We start from the raw sequence: 16,987 nt of genomic DNA on the forward strand, positions 1-16,987 counted from the left end.
GATCTGGAAATCTGAGTGCAACAATAAGCTCAAAGTATTCATCTGGTTAGCGTTAATGGATAGGCTCAATACTAGAAACTTACTTAGGAGGAAAAACTTCAACATTGATAACAGCAATTCTAATTGTGTCCTTTGTGATCAGAGAACTAAGGAAACAACCTTTCATCTTTTCTTTGGATGCCATTTCAGTAAAAGTTGCTGGCAAGATATCAATCTTCACTGGAACTTCAATCTCCCTTTTTTTAGCATTATGGTGAAGGCTAAGCAGGATTTTTCATTCTCGTTCTTCATGGAGGTCTTCATCATTGCCTCTTGACAGATTAGGGAAATAACGAAATGTCCTCATCTTCGAGAATAGAGGGCCAAACTTTACTTCTTGGAAGCAAGGATTTCTAGATGATGTTCATACTCAGTCCCATAGATTCAAAGATGTTTCTAGATCGCTTTTCATCAGTTGTCTTGAGGCCTTCTCTTAGGCTCTTCGCCCTGTTCGTTCTGTTTGGCCTTTTTTCTCTTTGTTTTGTCTCATAACTCTGTACATATCTGCTTTCTTTTTAATATATATTGAGCAGTAGATGCCTCTCTTACTGTATGTCCCTTAAAAAAACTTGAATAGCATTTAGTATGATTGTACCGAACTTATGCCCATTCGATAGATCATTTGTATGTGCATCTAATAAGATAGAAAATAGTCCAATTACATAAAAAGTTTACTTACACTTTATACCTCCTGGATATGTGTTCCCAGCAAACATTGCGAAAGAAAAGTAAAGTTGTAAAATGAAAACACATCGAGTGGTCAATGGCTCAATGCAAGTCAATCTTTTATATACTAGATAGACATTAGTCTATACAGGGTCTGCGACTTTTTCTTTTTTCCTCCACTTGTATTAGGCCGGGTCCCACCATGCCTGTCTCTTACTCTCTTTATTCTTTCCCATCACCTCCGGGCTGCTAGCTTTAGAACTTAGAGAAGTGGAGAAGCATAAAGCAGCAGAGCAGATAGACAATAACCAAATCAAGAAGCTAGAGGTTGAAGAAGGTATAATAGCTAGCTAGGGGAAGGGATCCTCCATGGGAAACATCCTCAGGCGCTTATTCAAGGGAGATGGAGAAGACCATCATGACCATGATGGTGGTAGTGATCACTACGTAGTGATCCATGCCGGCGAATCATGGGATGATCAGCCTGCAGCAGCCAGTACCACTCGGCGGCGCCATGATCAGCAGGCTCTAGGTCCCCATGGCGCCAGGCCGGCCACCGTCGGCGTCGCCGCCCTGGCGCACGACATCCTCAACTTTGAGGCCACATCCACGGTAGGAGTAACATGCACCATGCTTTTTCTGAACAAAACATGCACCATACTCGATCACAGTGTTTCTTCCTTAATTCCTTTCCTTTTCTGTTTGCTTATTATTTCTCCCTAGTCCCTATATTATAGAGTTTCTTTTTGAACCAAAGAAAAGGGTATAGAGTTTCACATACATAGAGAGAGTTTCACTTGGAAAGCTGCATTTGTAATGAATTTTATTTTTAGCTAGTGAAACTAGTTATTAAATATTACCAATGGGAGGGATGTCGATCGACATGCACGAGCATCCTATATATAGAAAACTGTGCAGAATATCATCTGGTTATAAGATTCTTCTACTAAGGGGAGAAGGGTTCCTGCTATGTGCGTGTGTATCAGCGTATATATATTTATATTTTTATAAAATACACGAGTTGTGACATATCTAATTGATTTACACTGTTTACCCGAGTTAATCAAATAATCACTATACAAGGTTAAATCCTGTTTCTCCTTCTAAAAATACATTTAATCTTACATTATTTGCCTTCTATATCTTGATGTTCAATATTTATATTCTATACATTCACCAACGGGTTTCTGCAGAAGATGTGTCGCCTCTCGCACTTCGTATACACTATCAAATTCCTTTGAATTACTATATCTAAAATTAATTTTACGTGTGTGAAGTACTGTACAGTTACTAGTATGTGTTCATTTGGCTTGGGAGTATGAGAAATCATAGTTGTTACATCACTTCTGCAACTTTTTTTTTTCGAAAAGGACGGCAAGAGGGATGCCGCAATTATATTAGAAGGAAAAGGAAAGGGTTACAAACACAAAAAGACGGCGCCCCAACAACACTTCTGCAACTTCACTCTCAACCTTTGACCTTTCTACGAACTCTTACTCCAAAAGATTCAGATCATGAACATAAAACAAATTAAAGCTCTACACTCAGAGCAATTGTTTTAATTTCTTCGAAACATCGATCGATCATGCATACCAGTCTCTGATGTTATTTTCCACTGGATGCTTTACATATACGTTCATGATTGAGTTTACTTAACTCTGCAAACCAACTTGAATCTGATTTCACTTTCATCTTTCTCATCCCGTTTCTTTCAACGTACGGATGGATGGATGTGCCAATCAATCAATAATATTTTAACTGCGGCAGGCAGCCACATTGCAACGAATATTATGATTGACGCAATGGAGAATATTAAGATTCTAATGACACGTCATGGCAACTTTAATCATTTCGTTTGATCCAAGCTTTATACACATCTCATACGCAAAGCGTGGCCCATCCGTCAATGACCACATCCTCTGACGTTAAGATTCCGATCCCATTTCATATATATATATATATATATATATATATATATATATATATATATATATATATATATATATATATATATATATATATATATATATATATATATATATGGAGCATGTGAGTATATAAGATTGTTCAAGTGGTATGTATAGTTTTTTTTTGTTTGCACTTTTTTTTAGTGTATTATATTTTATGTACAAATACAAAGATATTATCAAAATCTAATAAAATTGATGGACTTCTTTTCTATTTTTTTTTTCATGTAGTTCACATTGGAGTATCTTAGAATGATAATATAGGTTCTTTTTACTTATTTTTATATTTAAAATATAGTTAAAACATGATTATGAAATAGAAAATAGTTTTCGTTCTTCAAACCAACTTATTTTGCAGTCACCATCGTAGGCACTTTGGATCAACATCCAACTACTTATAGGTGACTCAATGGCCTATGGTGATTATTGAAAAATAAGTTGGTTTCAAGTACTTTAAAAAATAGTCAGGTCAAATAGAAATTTCTCAAACTTTTTAGAACTATTGCGAATCCACTCCAATCCAATACTGAATAATCAAATCCTTCAATTAGTTGTTTTCAAGATCTTTTAAAAAAAAGTGGACTGATCAGATGAGGAAAGAGAGAGCCCCCCATTCTACATGTCTGTACTAAAAATAATGAACGTACTAGTAAAAGAAAATCAGTAGCCTGACTTTGCCCGTCCCCTGAATGCATATATTCTTTAACAATTCCATAACACAGTCTATTCTCTCTCCCACAACTCTAGGTTGTATATTCATACACACTTCAACCCATCTAGTTTTCAAACCAAGCGGATTATCTGGAATTATGCATATATTGGACTAAGCTATAAAAGAAAAGGACTTCAGAAAACTAGTTGCACATTTTCTTAATTTCCCTATGATAAGGCATATATAGTAAAGGAAAATTTCTTTTGTCATAATAGATTCCTAAAGGGCTCATACGGCATGGAAGATCATCCAAGAACACACAGGCTAAATGGTAAGATGAACTTTTAAAAAGCTTATGCAATTGATTGTTGTTTTTCTTATAATTAGTACATTTGGTCTATTGATATCAAAGCTGATTTCATTGTTCTCTGAGTTCAATAGAATTGAGGCTAATGATAGAAAAAAATAGGATAGTACAACTTGATTTTCAATTAAACAAAACTAATGGAATAGTTTAATATTTTAATTTGCACAAGAACAGGTACCAGAGTATTTTGGAAGCATATAAGAATACATCACCACCGAAAACATCGGCAGAGGCTGCCCAGCTAGTTGCAACAGCCCTAAGCTGGATTCAGAGAGATGATTTGGAGGTAACCTGTCGTTCTTTAGAGTCGAATACTTCATAGGGAGAGTATAGGAATTGTGCATTGATCGCTGGGTGATTTCTATGTTTTAAATGTGGCACATGTAAGTGCAAGTTGGCAGGCTTTGTTATAAATTTCAGGTTTTCACACGAAGTCAGTTTTTGTAAGCCAGAACAAAAAAAAAAGCTAAACCCTTAGAAAACTCAGGCAATTCACTGATGTTTGAATTATAATTTTTTTTACTGTCACTGATTTTCCCCCTCCTCAAGGTACTCGCTTTGCAATATTGTCATTTTTACTATGGCCATATATGTTCAACTCATTCCATCCAGAAACAATGTTTTCTTCTCAGGGTATTCTTGCATTTTACAACCTCCCGATCCCATCACTCCCTGCAGCCTCAGCATCCTCAGGCCATCATCCATCCTCACTACCAGAGGGCGTCAAGTTTGTGATGAACACTTTGCCGGTCAGAATAGATACCAGTGCCCAAAAAAACACTTAACTCGCCAGCTCACATTTTCTGACCAATGTCTTGCATCAACATTTATGAATTATGATCCCAAACTATCGCTACTGTTATCAGGTCGACAACAGGTGCATTGGAGATGGTGATGGCTTTAATCCCTATGTTAACACAACAGACCCGAGGGAGTCTGCGAATGTGCCACTGAAAGTGCATGAGATGGTGATTGCAAGGACTAAAGCACGCGCTCATAAGGATTACCAGAGGGCTGATGCTCTTTTAAGTAGCATTGAAGAAGCTGGATACAAGTACACAAACCGAACCATTACAAACCTTCTATATCATAAATCCGTCTAATATGAATTTCTAATATATTGTTTATAGTTTGGATACATTCAGTTACTTCAATAATAAATTGGATCCCAGTTGAGAAGTTGGATAAAGTACAGCTTGAATTGCTATTGTAGATTATTTTAGAATTTTGTTAGTATAGAATACTGCACGAATATAGTTTAAATAGTCAGGGAAATACTAGCAGAAAATGAGCTTATTTACTAATAATTAACAAAAACATACAATTGTAGCATATGCAGGAAAGGAAAGCCAAACAAAAAAGGGACGAACATTAGAGCATCTGTATATTCTTAAATACGGGCCTTGGTTACATCAGTTTGGCTGTGCTCATATATATACTTGATTTATATGGAATCGCCAAAAGCACAACTTACTAAGAATTTTGATGAGCAGGATACTGACCATTTCAGGTGAAGAGATACTTGCAAGGAGATACCGAATCAGAATGAGGTATGTGTTGCTCTAAATTGCACTTGTACATTCAATAATAACCAGAAGTACTGTTGTCAAGTGAATGTTAATTCTTTCATGAGTTAAAGGGGCATTGATGCACCGGAGCTTAATATGCCATATGGGAAGGAATCGAAAAATGCGTTGGTGAAACTCATTGGCGGGAGAAGCGTCAAAATTTATGTGTATGAGCAGGACAAATATGAGCGCTATGTAGGCGACGTCTACTGTGATAATGTTTTCATACAGGTGAAACTGAAACTATATATTCAGTAGCTCACATGTTTTCTGATTTTACTGGTTCAGTGCTAATGAGTGTTATTGCCTGTCTCTGAGTCCTTCAGGAGCAAATGCTGAAGTGTGGTCATGCCCACCATTACGAGGCATTCGACAAACGCCCAGAGTTTGCAAAGGTAAGAATTCCCTTGAACCTAAATGCATATTTGAAGAACCTATGCTTATCTAATGTCATGGGCGCATGTGTGACAGTAGCACTGTAGTTTATGAGAACAATTTCGAGTAAGCCTTGTATTATACTCCTTCCGTCCATTTATGTAAGGCGTATTTTTATTTGAAAAAGTCAAACTTGGTAAGGTTTGACTAATAATTAATCAAATTATATGTGTTTAGTTTACAAAAATTGTATCAATAGATTCGGATTTCAAAGTGCTTTAACAAGATGTTAATTTTGTAGCAATTGACAATATATCGAAAGAGAAATTGAAAGATTAAATATACTTTTGAAGACTTTTTTACTCTAAAATAAGTCTTACATAGATGGAGGGAGGGAATACCATCCAGCAAACTCAGAACTACGTATAGAAATGGTGTCCTATAAGTTAGATGGTTATGCCGCGAGAAGTTTTTCACTGGCACTATGATTGTGCAGTGGCAGAGAGAAGCAGAAGATGCACGCCTTGGGCTTTGGGCGTCAGGTAACCCCGAGAAGCCGTGGGATTATAAAAGAAACCAGCGCCGCGCAGCGCAGGCTGCAGGGCACGTTGCCATTCAGGTCTACTAATGGAGCTGAACTTGGAGTTTCCAGGTCTCAAATGATCCTATAGCCACGCAGTTTGGTAGTGAGATTCTCGAACAGCTTGCTGCAAATGAATGTGTATGAGTGTCGGAAACCAAGAGCCAAAATGTATGGTCTATGTTTGTGGGAAATACCTTATCAGAAGTGCTTTCAGTAGTGTGAACCTGGTAATGTACAGATGAGCTGTTGTCAGTATCAAGTGTGAAATATTTGCAACAAAAATGAGCTCTAGTACTTCATGCTTAGAAGGCAAAATCTCTCAAATACCAGCATCTGAAAGCAACAGACGCTGGGGGTAAAAGCAATCTGAAAAAGGCAAAATGGTAAAAGCAGGCAAACAGAACATTATTAATTCCTTTCAGCAGAAACAATTGGATGGAAGAAAAATAAATAAAATATCGACCTGCCTTAGTCTGCCTCTTCCGTGCTCCAATCACAACTCTAGCTGACTACAGTTTACATCAAATGGCTGCTCAAAATTACAACAGGAAGTCGTTTGTAATACTACCAATAGTCATTGCAAGAGCAATGACTGTCTCTAAAGCAGTGAAATCGATTGTTATCTCTAACAATAATTTCATGATGGGTTATCCTCGATATGAGCTTGATGGCGGTGTGGCAGCCACTGCACACTCGGAGGTTTTTGGTGACCCTAATGGTCTCTCCTGGTCCAGTTGTGAGGAGGCTGAATGCAATGGCAATCTTCTCGCTGTGATCCACAAGCGTGTGCTCCTCCTCCTCATCTTCAGTGTCAAACAACACCACCTCTGTAGTTGGTTTATAACCCATGGCCTTCATTCCCATGCCCAATTCATCGAGCTTTGCATAAATTTGATCTGACAGGGGATGTGATTTGTCTCCAACATGAAACTCGTGAACCTTACCACTAAACTCAACCCAGCTAGATGCAGGGACTTTCTCAACCCCATTCGCCTTCATTTCCAACCTGAGCTTTGCCGCATCTTCCCATCTTCCACTGTTATAGTATATGTTAGAGAGCATGGCATAGTTTCCAGAATTCCAGGGCTCCAGCCAGATTAGCTGCTTCAACACATGTTCAGCAAGGTCAGCATCCCGATGGATCTTGCAACCACCAAGGAGTGCCCCCCATACAACAGCATTTGCCTGCATTGGCATGTCTTCAATCAGCTGATGAGCTTCCTCCAGCAACCCTGCACGACTTAGTAGGTCGACCATACAACCATCGTGCTCGATCCTCGGGCTTATATGGTATGACTGAGTCATGTTAAAAAAAGAGCTATTTTACGGTGGTCCATACTACCTAGAGGTAAGAGGTAGTATAAATCTAATCCGACGATCTATATAATTGGATATTTTGGTAATTGTGGCAATTTTGTTAAAATTAACTACCATGTTTTTGCTAATAGAAAAATTGACGCCGCAAACATCGGATCGCTAACCCTAGCCGATGGGTAGCAAATGAACTCTCATGCTGAAGACAGATTAAAATGTTAAAATAACAATAAAATATTACTCTATTTAGAGACACATAACTGCAGTTAATTAGTTTTATGCAACGTATTTTTCTTCCCAAAATAACCCTAATACTACTATACTACTCACATATACTACCTATACTACTAGTAGAAAATAAGTAGTATTCTGATTAATCTGGATCGTTGGACTCTAAAAATAGATGGCTCATATTAATTTTGGACCACCGTAAAATTTCTCTAAAAAAATACCGCCGCCCGTCTTGAACTAGGCCAGTATGTGTACAGCTGCAGAGCAATCCAATGAAGGTATTGTCGTTCAGTGTCATGCCTGACTTCTCCATCTGACCGACAAGCGCGAGCGCAGTCTTACCATGGCTAGTCATGCCAAGCCCCAGGATCATTGCATTCCAAACAATAATGTCTCTCTTCCTCATCTGCTGGAACACCGTCCATGCGTCACATGTGCTCCCACACTTGGCATACATATCGATCAGTGCAGTCCCCAGGACTGGGTTGTCAAGAAACTCATCCCAGTGCAGCACCTCGACTGCCCGCCGTCCCAAATCCAATGCACCCAACCTTGTGCATGCTGAGAGCGCCCCGACCACTGTGTAACAATCTGGCCCCGTACTATATATATCGGTCGACTGAAATACCAATTTGTTTCAGTAAACCGATATTGATAGCGCGATCCAGATGCGACATCCACCGCGTCTTCTTCTACCTCTCGCCAAGCCATGGAAGCCTCCCCAAAACCCTAAAGCCCCGCTGGGATTTGAGCGTCAACTGAGAGCTTCGCTCGTTTCAGTTGATTGAAGAGGAGTAAAAGCGTAAAAAAAATTCGTCTGGCTATTAACAAGATGTCATTAAAATTTCTATCAATTATTATTTTTGGCGACTCATGCTATTGTCAATTCTCCTCCTCTTTGACGTTGTCGGGTTAGGATTAGAGTTCACTGATTGGAGGTGTGTGAGGGTGCGTCGGGGGTGAATTAAAGGGTTTTAGCTGCTTTAGATAAAGAAGAACGCAGAGTGAGTTTTTTTTTTTTTTTTTTTTTTTGAAATACACGGGCCAGCTACCCGGATACTAAGGAGTGGGGGGCTCCGAACACGGCCAGCCAGGCCTCACATGTGCCCAACTAGTTACAGCACGAGAAATCCCAGAACGTGCACGTCAGGGACAGCGCCGCCACCGTCGGGTCGTCGGCGAGGTCGTCGAACAGCCCGCCGGCCCACTCCGGCTTTGTGACCACAACTCTGCAGCTGCCGCCACTGTTGTGATGCGACGCGTTCAAAGCCACGGTGCTCGCTTCGCCGTACACGTCCGCGGCCTCCTCGTCGCTGGACGCCGGAAGCACGATTTTTCTGCCGAGCGAGCCGTAGACCATGTAGAGGGCGGCGGCGACGGGGCACCAAGGCAAGGCCGAGCGCCATGCACAGGTTGACGGTCCAGTCGGGGCGCGTGTCGCTGCTCAAGAACCAGAAGAGCGCGCAGTAGGTGTGTACTGCGCGAACCACGTGGCGTGGAGCAGGAGCAAGACGATCGCCACGTGGAGGCGCTCGCGCTGCGGGCCGGCGGCGGCGCTCTTGCAGTAGACGCCGCGGAGGAGGAGCCTGAGGTGGTGGCAGAGCCGCGGGTGCTAGCTGGTACACGCACGACGGTGAAGAGCGCGTTGAATTCCTCATTGGACACCTCCTTCCGCCGCCGTGACGCGTCGGGCACGGCGGAGTTGAGCGCCCCCCCCCCCCCGGTCATGAGAAGGAAGACAACGGCGAGCCAGACGAGCAGCGCGGCGTTGGTGGGGTGCCAGGCCCAGGCGACGTACTTGGCGCGCCAGTCCACGGTGCAGTGTGACGCCCGTTTAAAAGTCTCGGCCCAGCCCAAACCTCCGCTTGACTTCGGCCCAACCCGCGCGCGCCGCTGACCAGAGGGACCCGCCTGTCAGCGCTATCTTCCCCGCTGCGCCGCGCCCGCGCCCGTATCCGAACCAACCCCGCAGCTGCCGCGCGCCGAATCCGAGTCCGTCGCGCCGCCCGCCCTACGCGCTGCTCCTACACAACCACCCGCGCCCGCCCTCGCCTATTTAGCCGCAGCGCCGTCGTTTCGATTTCATCTGCCCCATTGCCGAGAAGAACCCGTGCAGCACTAGCCGCCGTCGTCGCCGAGCCCAATTCGCCTCACCCGAGCCGTCCCCCTCGCGTCCGAGCTCGTCGCCAGCTTCGCCAAGCCGCGGGGAACTCGTTTTGCTGCTCGCCGAAGTGCCTCCGCCGTCGGAACCGAGTCCTCTCCGCTCGCCGGTAAGCTCCGCCGCCCTCCTCCGTTGCTAGCAGCGCCCGAAGGTTGCCGCGGCCAACTAACCTTTTCTCCGGCACCGCATGCTACCCAGGAAGCTCCTGCGCCCGCCGATTTCGCCTCTCCGCCGTCGCAGCCGGGTCCCCGTCGAGTTCCGAGCCTCGCCGCCGCCCCTCTTCGTCGCCGACTGCCGCCGAGACCTCCCCGCCCGTCGAGAATCCCCTGGTGAGACTCCCCGTGTGCCCCCCTTCGTTTTCCGCCGCTCGCCGTAGAGTTTAGCAGCCAGAAGCGCGGAATTTGCGTGTCTCCGGCAATCTTCCGGCGAAGTCCGAGGTGGCGCCGCCGTTTTCCGACCGCCGCCGGCCTGTTTCCCCCCCCCCCCCCCCCCCCCAAACCATCTCAGCCGTCGGATCTATTTTGAGCGCTCCCGATTAGATCGCAGAATACCCCTTCGCTAGCCGTCCAGATTGCGCCACGTGTCCCTCTTTAACCCAGTCAGCAGCCGAGACACGTCAGCGTGCCACGTGGGCGTTCCTGTCCTGCGTGGCAGAGCCAAGTCAGCCTTGGATGCCCAGTCAGCCTGTGACGTCAGCCTTGCGCATTAATTAGAATTTTCAGTATAAAAATAATTCCACATATTCTCTGAAATTAGGGAAATTTACAGGGAAACCCCTAGGCTTCACTATTTTTGCATAAAGGCCCTTAGATAGTTTTGGAAAATTGCAATTAGGCCCCTGGACTTTAGGATAATTTCAATTAGGCCCCTGGACTTTAGGATAATTGCAATTAAGCCCCTAGAACTTTCTATTTTTACAATTTAGTCCATGCAATCTTTCAGAAAAGCCCCTGTAGAGTAGAATTAGTGTAACTTTTCCATGCGAACTCTGATTTAGGTGATTTTCGCGCTCCCGAGATCGTAGCAGCGTGTACTTTCCGTTCATAGCCTTTTTAGAGTTAGTTTCTCCTGTTTAGTGTGGTGTATTTAGCTGTTTTATTATTTCTTTCCGGTGTGTGCTTCGGCTTTAGGAGGAGAGCAGAGTGCCAGCATTCAGGACCAAGTCTTTGAGGATTCCGAGCAGCCAACTTACGAAGGCAAGTGTCCTTGATCACCTTGATTTCACCATAGATCATTATAGTTTACTTTTCCTTAGTTGCATGCTTGTCTAATTTTGAAATCCCATGAATAGGGTTTACTAGAATTTGTGTGGCCAATCCTTGTAGCCTCTTTTGGGGTTTTTGGGTCTTGTAAAAGGGTAGTCATGCTAGTGCAGTCAGGGATTAGAATTATTATGAACTTTGATTAATAACTATGAAACAAGTACTTGGGGAGAATTGATAATCTTGTAGTAACTTGAATTTAGGGATCCCAATTGGATGGCTAGTATGTGGTGGAGCTACACAGCAGGGTTTGTGTACGTTCTTGTGTGGGATCTTAAGGACCGGTTCTTGGAGCCTGTAACCTGGCAAAACAGCACAACCATGAGGCCTATATGGGTACGGCCTGGCTAAGTAATTGGTGTTCTTCACATTCTGTACGCACCAATGGTTGGTTCAGTGGCACAAGAGGGGGCCTCTGCAGTGGATGGAATCCCTGTTAGCGGTGAAACCTCAGTGGGTGCTTATAGATGTGGAGATACTTTGTAACAGCCTTGTAGTCAGACCCCGGCCATACACCCCAGAAGTGTAAGGCAAAAAGGGAATCACAACTCGTGGGTAAAGTGTGCAAACTCTGCAGAGTAAAGAAACTGATCGATCAGCCGTGCTCACGGTCAAGAGCGGCTTGGACTTCTTCAGGATTAGATGGGAACTTTAAGGGTTGGTTTTGGGTAGTCGGGTGGTGGTAGTCCCGATGAGTCGGTAGCCGGATATGGGATATCTGGTGAGTCTGGTAGTCGGATGGAATCCGATGAGTTATGTTCTTAAATTGTTGGAATAAAAATCTAGTAAATAGGTTGCTAGGTTGTTTGAGTCTGGTTTAGCTGAGCATAGTCGCAGTAATCCCCAAGTTGACTTTTCCTTATCAATAGCCTGCATGTCTTATTTTTCCTCCACTTGCTGAGTACTTTATGTACTCACGCTTGCCTTTTCCCTACCCTCGGATGCTGCTCAGAAGGTGAAGTCTTCGAGGAAGTCCCGAGCAAGGACGCTGAATTCTAGAAGGAAGAAGGCGTTGATTGAAGACCATGTCCTAGGCTGGTGTTTCCCCCGGACAACGCCTGTGGATGGATGGGTGTTCCGCTGCCATTTGAAGATTTATTAGTATTTTCTTTCAGACCTTCGGGTCCTTTTGTAAGGAATATTTACATTATTTAAGACACAGTTTATGTTATCACTAATAATGTCGCTGCATGTATGTAAAACTTGATCCTGGCATGCATGTGGAATACATCTGGTTGTTTCCTTTAAAACTGGGTGTGATATGCAGGCAAAGGCCGGCGCGCGGAGGCTAATACATGGGTGACAGAGCGCGTCCGGAGGGTGGCGACGCGTCGGAGGAAGGCGTGGTGGGAGGTGAAGCCGAAGCGGTGCAGCCATAACTGCTACCAATGCTTGAAATGGTCAGAAGAATTCAGCAGATAACTGCTAAATCTGTACGTGTTGCAAGCACTAAGCCAAGACGGTCTCCATATTAATTAAGTCTATTAGCTGAAAAATTAACCAATAAGAACATTATGTTATTTGAAATATTTATTTGTGCTCACTTCTACTGAAACCATTTGAATTCAGAAATAAGCAAATAACTAATGTAGATTGAGTATTCATTATACTGATGGTTCTGTATACCTTCTGTATACCAACATCATACTTAATTTAACTCCCTACAACTGATTGAATGAATGGATAAGAGCACCCAATTGTCAATGAACTATATATTTCTGCCTTCAAAACTTTTTGCGATAGCATTTACAATCCATTCAAAATTATAGAGCTCAGATGATAGGTTCCATGCCGCTGCCACTCTTGGTTTTGGTATGGTCCTTGGATGCCGCCCCGTAAGTCTTCACATTCTAGCCAGATGTTATTGAAGCAATATGTACGTGATCGGCTGTCACAGGGGAAGAATATGGTTATTAGATATAACAATGTATTTAAAAATCCAAAATTAACAGGGGGTGGAATAGTAGCAAGTGTTTGAAAAATTAAACTTGTGTGTGTGTAGAGAGAGAGAGAGAGAGAGAGAGAGAGAGAGAGAGAGAGAGAGAGAGAGAGAGAGATTTTATTCCGGCTATATATGTATGCTTGGAAAAAATATATGAACTAAGAGATATACATAGCTGATGTTTTATTTATTATCGTCCTGAGAAAAGTAGAATGCGCCAAATGTTTTGTTTATCATCCTCTTGAGTAACAGCTGAAAATAGACTATGAGTTATTCATAATTATTATGCTGTATAAATATTTTTTAGCAAGCAAGCTTAAAAAAATGGGAGGCATGAGTCGATGGCAGAAAAATGGCATAGGCCTAAATATATTGATGAGTAGCTGGACATTCAAGTTAAATTTTTACTTAGTTTATTTCAGCTGGTAAATGAGTAAATTAGCCGAATAAAATATATTGATGAGTAGCTGGACATTCAAGTTAAATTTTTACTTAGTTTATTTCAGCTGGTAAATGGCATAGGCCTAAATATATTGATGAGTAGCTGGTACTGCAGGACAGTACCGCAGCAAGCAGCAGTGCAGTGCATGGCGGAGGTAGAGCCTGGCGGAGGGGAGTGGCGCGTGGCGGCGGCGTTCGGCGTTGGCGCGTGGCGGCGGCGAGTAGCACGTGACATGGCGTTTGGCGTTGGCGCGTGGCGGCAGTGACTGGAGTGGCGACGGCGGCAGTGGCAACGCGTGAGCCAGCAGCCAACTAGGGATCGGGATGAGGGGGATTAGGAGTATCAGGGCATTAGGGTTCTTGACCCGAATGGCCGAGTATCACTGTGTGGGCTTTGCACGAATCAGGCATCCTTGGTTTTGTGAGTTTTTTTATTTTTTTATTCAAAATTTAAATAAATAGATTTCTCGTAAGAGAATTTGCAAAACTAGACGCCTGCAGCCCTCTTAAGGGGCTGCAGCCATCTGAGAGGGCGGCAGGCCTAACCGCCCCCTCAGAGGGCGGCAAGGGGGCTAACCGCCCTCTCTGGGCCTAACCGTCCCCTGAGAGGGCGGTTAGCCTCCCTTGCCGCCCTCTGAGGAGGAGGTTAGGGGCTTTTTTTCCCTCTAAAAATGTAATTTTTTGTGTAATTCAAGAAATAAAAAGAAAGGGCTTTAAGGAAATTAAGAAATTAAATTTGGAGTAGGTTATGTAATAGTTGGAGAGTAAAAAATTAGTAATTAGCACTCGCAGCATTTTACGTGAGTATGGGGTGCGAACAAGGACAAATATAGTATTAAATATAGGGTGAAAACATTACAATACACTGTAACCGCGACGACACGATGAGGAAATAAAGGTGGCATGTACGGTTCGCACTAAGACCTACTTATTAGTGCGTCGATCCTAATCATAACATGCCTTAGGGAGGGAAAGTATGTCGGGTTACATTAGATACTCTCTACTAAGTGCATCTAGGATACTTTCCCTTTCAGAGTGCATCGGGACCTGCCGCCTTAGCACGACGGGCTCTCTCCCGCTTCCTTTCCCTCTCAGCCTCCCAAGCCTGAGCCACGGTACGGTCGTGCGCCGCCTTCCTCATGCGCTCTTCTTCCTCCCGCTTGAGACGAAGTTCCTCTTACTGTTGCTCGTACTCCCGACGTGCGTACGCTTCCCTTCTCCACCTCATGTTCATGTCGAACCATTGAATAAAATCACAGAGCGGTAGAGGGGACTGAACAAATGGAACAAGATGAGCGGTTAGTAAAAGAGGGTGCGAAATCGGAAGAGATGAGGCGGATATCTGTTATCGTATCGGTCGATAACCAGTTGTTGCATGTTGATGCTTGTCATACTCGTAGTTGGCACACATGAAGAAGCGCAGCCCATAGGTGTATGAGATGTCCTGCGACTTGCGGAGCTTACAAAGGTCACCATAGAAGCACATTGGTGGTTCGAGACCTTCAGGTATGGTAGTCCCCTAATGTTTCTTTGGTAGGCTTGATGGAGCTGAGGAAGACATTGCACTTGAGAGATATGAGAAATGAGTGATGCTTCAACGTAAGGAGGTTCGGCTATTTATAGTTGGGGGAGGCAGGAGCATTGAATTTGCTCTCAAAGAAAGGAGTGAGGGCAGGGGCGTAGCTGGTGGCAGGAGCATCGAATTCCATCTTGAAGAATGGGAAAGTTGTGTCATTGATCATGGTCAGAGATTCCATATTTATTGGTACCCGTGTTGTCATTTATTGTTTGGAAAAAGCTGGGTAGTGTTGTCACTTCTTGTTTAAAGCCTGCGCAAGGAGGCATGTGTTGTCAAGTCATGGTTAAAGTTCAGTAGTGTGGTCACTTCTTCATTAAACGTGTTTAAATACGAAATGCAGTTACGACATGCTAAGTCGACCATACAAAGTAAATGTGTCTGAATACATAGGAGTACATCACAAAGCGAATATGTATATCTAAGTTACATAAAATGTAAAATTCTACTGCTGCCTCCCTCGTTGCCGTTGTCGGTGCGCCCCATCGTGGTCCCGATGCCGCTGGTTAACCCTCACGTGACCTCTGGAGTAGGTGAGGGGGTCGGGTGGACCGACGTGTCTGGTAGGCCTAGTAGGGAGCACCGGTGTCAAGGCCTCGTCCTGCGTGGGCTGTGTCCGAAGTGGAGCATTGGGTATCTGGGACCACTGGAGGACGTCGTAGTCAAGTGTGCCCCTGAAGAAGTCACGGACGAGGTCGTATGCGGCGTCCGGGCCAGCCTCATCCTCCTGACTAGGGTAGGAGGACTGTGAAGGCTCCGCTGGCATCCATGTGTACTGGCTGGAGGGGCCTACGAACAAATAATTACGTTAGATACGAACAATGTGGTATCGGAAGTAGTAGTAAAAATTGTATAATTGTACCTGCGTGGTATGACGGTGTAGCAGAAGAAGGCCACGCTGTCGTGCCGTAGTATGGCTCGAACGTTGCGGGCGGGGTCGGGGGTGGGGTCGCCAAAGACGGACCGGCCTCGTCACCGAAGTAACCTGAGCACAATATTAACTTAATTTGCTGAAAGTATTAAAAACTAGGATGAAGGGTACCGCCAGTACCTGAGGGTGGACGCACAGGGCTCGATCTACGAGGCTACGTCGAGACTTGTGCAGGTGGACCTAATGAAAGTTTAATAATCAATGCAGTAGTAAGTAAAGGATATTGTTCAATATTATTCAAAAGTAAAATTCGTACCAAGTTGCTCCGAGCCTCCATGACGTGGTAAAAGGGGTCGTGTGGGTGCCGACACGGATGAACGACGGTGCACGTCTGACCGCCGAGACGACTCGGCGTGGACACCACTGGACCTGGGAGGCGCCCCTGCTACATCTATGGTAGATCAGCAGGAGGTTAGCTTTAAGGCGCGCGTTGTCTTGTCAAAAACCCACTTGATGAAGCTCGTAACATCCGACGCACTTAGGTGCTGCCCTTGCCGGAGGCGGTCTATGGCACCAGCTGCATCCCTATATACATCATAAATGATATCTGCCTGCGGATACGAACAGAAGTAAACAATTACAGTATACGGTTTTGTTCGTTGAGTATGGACTACTGACTTCAAAAAACAACTTACTGCTAATGCGGCGTCCTCGTCCCAATGCACCGGGTATGCCTCCGTTGTCGACGCGATGTGGGGCCGGAGACCCTCTGAGGTGTAGGTGACACGTGTGCGTGTACGTGGAACGTACCACCGTAGGTACTCGTTGAAGTTTCGCTCAGTGTGGGGGACGAGCCTCCTCCACGATATCCTGTAGCGCTTGGGCCCATGTTGCCATGTAAGGGGCCAAGCGCTCTGCCCAGTAAAACGAAGGTTACAAAAACTGTAATTTTGCATATGTACCTGTGGACTT

At 44.3% G+C, this 16,987-nt stretch overlaps 2 protein-coding genes across 2 annotated transcripts; one reads left to right on the forward strand and one right to left on the reverse strand.

Annotated features, from left to right (window-relative positions):
* Positions 1 to 929: 929 nt before the first annotated feature.
* LOC133886966 (probable staphylococcal-like nuclease CAN2) lies at positions 930 to 6,476 on the forward strand. Its single transcript, XM_062326879.1, has 9 exons — positions 930 to 1,317; positions 3,600 to 3,655; positions 3,866 to 3,977; positions 4,324 to 4,440; positions 4,558 to 4,745; positions 5,185 to 5,241; positions 5,331 to 5,490; positions 5,586 to 5,654; positions 6,131 to 6,476. The coding sequence occupies exons 1-9, from the start codon at positions 1,075 to 1,077 to the stop codon at positions 6,260 to 6,262; spliced, it is 1,134 nt and encodes a 377-aa protein (XP_062182863.1). The 5' UTR covers positions 930 to 1,074; the 3' UTR covers positions 6,263 to 6,476.
* A 305-nt stretch (positions 6,477 to 6,781) lies between these two features.
* On the reverse strand, positions 6,782 to 9,122 carry LOC133887231 (putative pentatricopeptide repeat-containing protein At3g08820). The gene is made up of 3 exons (XM_062327179.1): positions 8,882 to 9,122; positions 7,984 to 8,353; positions 6,782 to 7,535 (listed from the first exon to the last, which is right to left on the reverse strand). Exons 1-3 carry the CDS (start codon positions 9,120 to 9,122, stop codon positions 6,782 to 6,784), a joined length of 1,365 nt encoding a protein of 454 aa, XP_062183163.1.
* Between the last annotated feature and the right edge of the window lie 7,865 nt (positions 9,123 to 16,987).

Source organism: Phragmites australis, chromosome 12, assembly GCF_958298935.1.
Source record: "Phragmites australis chromosome 12, lpPhrAust1.1, whole genome shotgun sequence".
Taxonomy (NCBI): Eukaryota; Viridiplantae; Streptophyta; class Magnoliopsida; order Poales; family Poaceae; genus Phragmites; species Phragmites australis.

What these genes read in the sequence shown, in the direction of transcription:
- LOC133887231 (XM_062327179.1), bottom strand. Translation starts at nt 9,122, where the DNA reads ATGGTCTACGGCTCGCTCGGCAGAAAAATCGTGCTTCCGGCGTCCAGC. An exon ending in GTTCTGGGATTTCTCGTGCT is followed by an intron (nt 8,354 to 8,881) that starts GTAACTAGTTGG and finishes GTACGGGGCCAG; the next exon opens with ATTGTTACACAGTGGTCGGG. An exon ending in CTAGTTCAAGACGGGCGGCG is followed by an intron (nt 7,536 to 7,983) that starts GTATTTTTTTAG and finishes ACCGTAAAATAG; the next exon opens with CTCTTTTTTTAACATGACTC.
- LOC133886966 (XM_062326879.1), top strand. Translation starts at nt 1,075, where the DNA reads ATGGGAAACATCCTCAGGCGCTTATTCAAGGGAGATGGAGAAGACCAT. An exon ending in AAGAACACACAGGCTAAATG is followed by an intron (nt 3,656 to 3,865) that starts GTAAGATGAACT and finishes GCACAAGAACAG; the next exon opens with GTACCAGAGTATTTTGGAAG. An exon ending in TTGTGATGAACACTTTGCCG is followed by an intron (nt 4,441 to 4,557) that starts GTCAGAATAGAT and finishes TACTGTTATCAG; the next exon opens with GTCGACAACAGGTGCATTGG.